General features: G+C 33.3%; 1 protein-coding gene across 1 annotated transcript in view; it reads left to right on the forward strand.

The window, feature by feature from the left end:
- The window catches only part of LOC104986728 (ATP-binding cassette sub-family A member 3-like), a 238,467-nt gene that overhangs the window by 165,625 nt on the left and 67,947 nt on the right, over positions 1 to 4,895 (forward strand). The window contains exons 19-20 of the mRNA XM_010837414.1: positions 645 to 897; positions 1,126 to 1,330. Of these exons, the coding sequence (XP_010835716.1) occupies positions 645 to 897; positions 1,126 to 1,330 (458 nt within the window). The remainder of the gene's footprint in view (positions 1 to 644; positions 898 to 1,125; positions 1,331 to 4,895) is intronic.

Consider the following 4,895-nt stretch of genomic DNA (forward strand, 5'->3'; position numbering starts at 1 on the left):
GGAGTAAGCATCTTTTAATTTCATGGCTGCAACCACCATCTGCAGTGATTTTGGAGCCCCCCAAAATAAAGTCTGACACTGTTTCCACTGTTTCCCCATCTATCTGCCATGAAGTGATGGGACCGGATGCCATGGTCTTAGTTTTCCAAACATTGGGTGCATTTATCTTTTTAAAATAGAGTTTTCATCTTTTCTGAATATATGCCTAGAAATGGAATTGCTGGATCATATGGCAACTCTATTTTTAATTTTTAAAGGAACTTTCTTACTATATTCCATAATGGCTACATCAATCTACTTATACCCTCTTCAGCATTTATTGGAGAAGAAAATGGCAACCCACTCCAGGATTCTTGCCTGGAGAATCCCATGGACAGTGGAGCCTTACAGGCTATAGTCCAGGGGGTCACAAAGAGTTGGACACAACTTAGTGATTAAACCACCACCTCCAGCATTTACTATTTGTAAACTTTTTGAAGAATAAAATTCTTAAGTTAAATGGTCAAAGCTTGTCAGAGCTATTGTGGGAATGGGAAAAAAAATATTAGGCAAATAAAATTATTTGGTTCGCCCTCTCTAAAATCCATAGTTAATGATCTGTATTGCGTGCTGAACCCATGATCAGTATTATGTTCTCATTCCAGGTGATCTGAAGACCTATTTGGTGGATAGTCAAAAATGTATTTACTCATGCATTATTGCATTTTCCATTGAGGTTAATGGAAATGAAAATACAGTTAACTTTTGGTTCAACGATGAGGCATACCATTCATCACCATTATCTCTGGCTGTATTAGACAATGTCATTTTTATGTCACTTTCTGGCCCTGATGCTTCCATTACAGTCATCAACAAACCTCAGCCTGTACGTTCTGCTTCTAGTGGACCTAAATATTCGTATGTATACTTTTTTCATTGAACTTAAACTTTAAGCTTTAAATAGATCCCTTCTTCCCTTTCCAACCATGTGTTTTGTTAAAAGTTAACTTTAAAAGTTAATTGAAATAGTGAAATAGCTGCTAATAATAAATATAATGTATAATAATAATTAAAGTTATTGTTAGAAATTAATGTTTCCCACTTTATTGCTTTACCAATGTGTCTGCTTTATTCATTCTTTTGTAGAATGATGACAGGAACACAAATAGCCTTAAATTTGTATTTTGGTGTGAGTATTCTTGTCAGTGGCTTTTGTCTCCTGACAGTGAATGAGAGAGTCACTAAAGCGAAGCACATTCAGTTTTTGAGTGGGGTGTATGCCCTTAATTTCTGGCTCTCTGCTCTGCTGTGGGACTTCCTCATCTTCTTCATTTCCTGTTGCTTACTATTGGTGAGTGTCAGACCAAGTATTTTAAGAGTTCATTCTCTGTTAAACACCAGAGGATTCTTATATGGCTAATATTAATTTAAATATACATCTCTCAAGAAAGATAAAAATTCTTTGGCTCATTATGTCAGAGAATCATTTGTGGAATGCATCTCATAGTGAAATTTTTCTATTTTCTATTACTTTTTAATAAAAGATTACTGTCTGCTGACATATAAAGATGTCTCTTGATCTGGCTTCTTATGTGCTTGCTCTTTCATATGTAGTCAGCCCAAAGCTTCTACAATTATTGAAGGATATAATATACACACTAGAAGACCAGTCCCATATTGAACAAAACAAATACTTTAAAATTATTTTCCTTCTGGTCCTGGTGTTTTCCCATCTTATTATCTGTTGTAATTATTTGTTATAAAAGAGATCCTTATGCTCAATTTTTACAGTTTCCCTCAAGAGATTTTTAAATTTTATGCCATCAACTGTTTAAATTTTATGTTTCTGTTTTTGAATATTTGAATGTGGAATAGATAATGAAGAGCTATTGAAACTTTTATTACTAAAAGCAAAATTAGGAGGATTTTTGGTCTGTTTATGCTTGTTGCTTTCATCTCTCTTTATACCTGGTGTCTTCTCCACAGCCAAATTTCTATCCTATGAGAAGGTCAATGAGCCACTGCTGTGAAAGTTAAAACAAACCTGTTTGTTTCTTTTAAGAGAGATGTACTGGCTGTAGAGTTGGAATGCTGTAACTTTTGGTTCTGAGGAAGAGCTAAGCTACTACATGTTAGAAAAGTCAAAGGATTAGAGGCTTAAGGTGGTATGGAGAGCTCCAGGGTAGAGAGGAAAGCCTGATGTTTTTCTCTTTGTTATATGCACTACTGTAGCCAAGGGGCTCAATGCTACCCTCCTCTCATGGTTTGCCAGATAGCCACTTACCAACTTTTTGAGGCTACTAGTAATTTTTGCTACTACATGAACTAACTGGGGGAGCTAATGCAGATATTACCTCATGCACCATAATTTCCCTTCTCCATTTGCTACCAATACTTACTCCTCACCCTATGCATACATTGCACAAATTCTAAAACTTTTTTATTTTAAAAAATTTCTGATTGCTTTAGCTACATTCCACAGCTATAATATATTATTTTATAAATCACTAATTTCCAAATATTTTCTAATTTCTAAAATACCTTTGAACTGTGAGGTTTTCTAGAAATGTATGATTTGATTTCTAGGCAGTTTGAAAATATATTCATAGCTTAATACCACTTTTATTGGAGATTATATGAATATTTTCAATCATTTGAAATATTTTTAATATATATATTGAATATATCATGAAATATATATTCATGATCCAGCATGTGGTAAAATTTTATAAATATTTTATATGTACTTGATAAGAAAATATACTTGTGATTTCCAAAAGGGAAATTTTTTCCAAAGGTGTTATTTTTTTTCAGGCTAGCAATCTAGTTTGGTGCATTCTAAGAAGTTTGGGCTTATGACATCATCTTATTTTTTTCCTATTTAAATAATCTATTTTTGTTTCCTCTTTCTCCCTTTTTTTCTGCTCTCTGTTAACTTGTGTTAATGCTTCTTTTAGCAACTGCCTTAAAAATTAACACACACATTTGGTTAATTACAAGCTATTGCTTTTACCACTTCCCTAACAGTGGTAAGATCTTGTAGCCTTATCATTTCAATGACTCCCTCTGACTTTTTGCATTACTATAATAAGACATTTTCATTTCTACATACCCAAAAGGTATTATCACTTTTTATTCATAGAGTTTTTTTTTATTGCTCTGCATTTTTATTCTGAAATTTTATATGACATCAGTTTTCTCTTCCTGAAGAATTTCTTATGATAGTTTCTTTAGGAAAGTTATGGTGACAAAAAAGCTTAGATTTTATTTGCATGGAAGTTATTTCATTTTCTTTACCTTTTGAAGAATATTTTCCTGAATTTCCCCCTCTTATATTTTAGTAATATTCCAATGTCTCATGGCTTGCTTCCATCAGTTTTTAAGAAGTCAGTTTTTGTATTTTTACTATTACTACTCTTTGGAATGTAATATATCTTTTTTTCCCCACTGATTTTTAAAAAAATTTCTCATTTTTACTTAGACTTTTATCTTTATTACTATATTTATTGGTATATTGGGGGTTTTTTGGCATTTACCCTGTTTGGAGTGCTCAGAGCTTCCTGAATCAAAAGTTTGGTGAGAGTTAATTGTTTAAAATAACCTTACACAACCTCTGAGAAACAGTCTTAGACCTATAGCAGTTGCTCTTTAGGAGAATGCCCAAAAAAGGAAAAGTCACATTCAAAATAGTAGGAAATTTTATTGCATTTTGACTGGCCCTTGACTCAGCCCCTTCCTCCTGCAGCATCATCTTGGTCTATTGGAGATGGCAATCCAGTTGCTAGTTATCTCCCTCAAAGTGAAGGAAGTAGAACATAACTTTATTTACAACATTCTGACCTGTCTTGAGAATGTTAAAAGAATTGGTCTCTGTCTAGCCTAACTTGAATCTCAGATGGAAAGGGATGAAGGAGGGATGGATTGGGAGTTTGGAATTAGCAGATGCAGACTATTATATGTAGAATGGATAAACAACAAAGTCCTACTGTATAGCACAAGGAACTATATTCAATATCTTGTAATAAACCATAATGAAAAAGAATATTGAAAAGTACATATATTTATGTATAACTGAATTACCCTGCTGTATAGCAGAAATTAACACTGCATTGTAAATCAACTATATTTCAATTTTTTAAAAATATATTGGGATTTCCCTGGTGGTCCAGTGATTAAGAATCTGCCTTGCAATGCAGGGGATGCAGGTTCAATCCCTGGTTGGGGAACTAAGATTCCACATGTTGTGGAACAACTAAGTATGTGCTACAACTACTGAGCCCATGCACGACCAGAGAGTCTGTGCACCACAACCAAAGAATCTGCATGACACAACAGAGCCAAATAAATAATAAGTATTAAAAACTGTATTAAATATGCTCAAAGACCTAAAGGAAAATACAAAGAACCAAAGAAAATTAGGAAAGTGATATATGAGCAAAATAAGAATAATAACAAACAGAAACTGTAATAATAAACCAAACAAATTCTGGAGCTAAAATATATAATAACTGGTTGAGAAAAACCCTGAAGGATTTCAACAGAAGGTTGAACAAGCAGGATAAAGAATTAGCAACCTTTAAGAAAAATTAAATTACCAAGTCAAAAGAGCAGGAGGAAAAAATAATGGCAAAAAGTAAATCAGGCCTCAGAGAATTATGGAGTTCCATCAGCTGGATCAATTACACATTATGGGAGTCCCAAGGAGAAAAGAGAGAAAGAACAGGTGAAAAGATATTATTTAAAGAAATAATGTCTGAAAACTTCCCAAATTTGTTGAAGGATATGAATCGAAAACCCCAAGAATCTCAAAAAATAGCATGTAAGAAATAACCAAACAAGACCCATACTGAGAAACATGATAATTACACTGCTGAAATTCAAAGACAAGGAGAGGATATTCCAAGTGAGAAGTAACT

Source organism: Bison bison, unplaced genomic scaffold (genome assembly GCF_000754665.1).
Source record: "Bison bison bison isolate TAMUID 2011002044 unplaced genomic scaffold, Bison_UMD1.0 scf7180017864072, whole genome shotgun sequence".
NCBI lineage: Eukaryota > Metazoa > Chordata > Mammalia > Artiodactyla > Bovidae > Bison > Bison bison.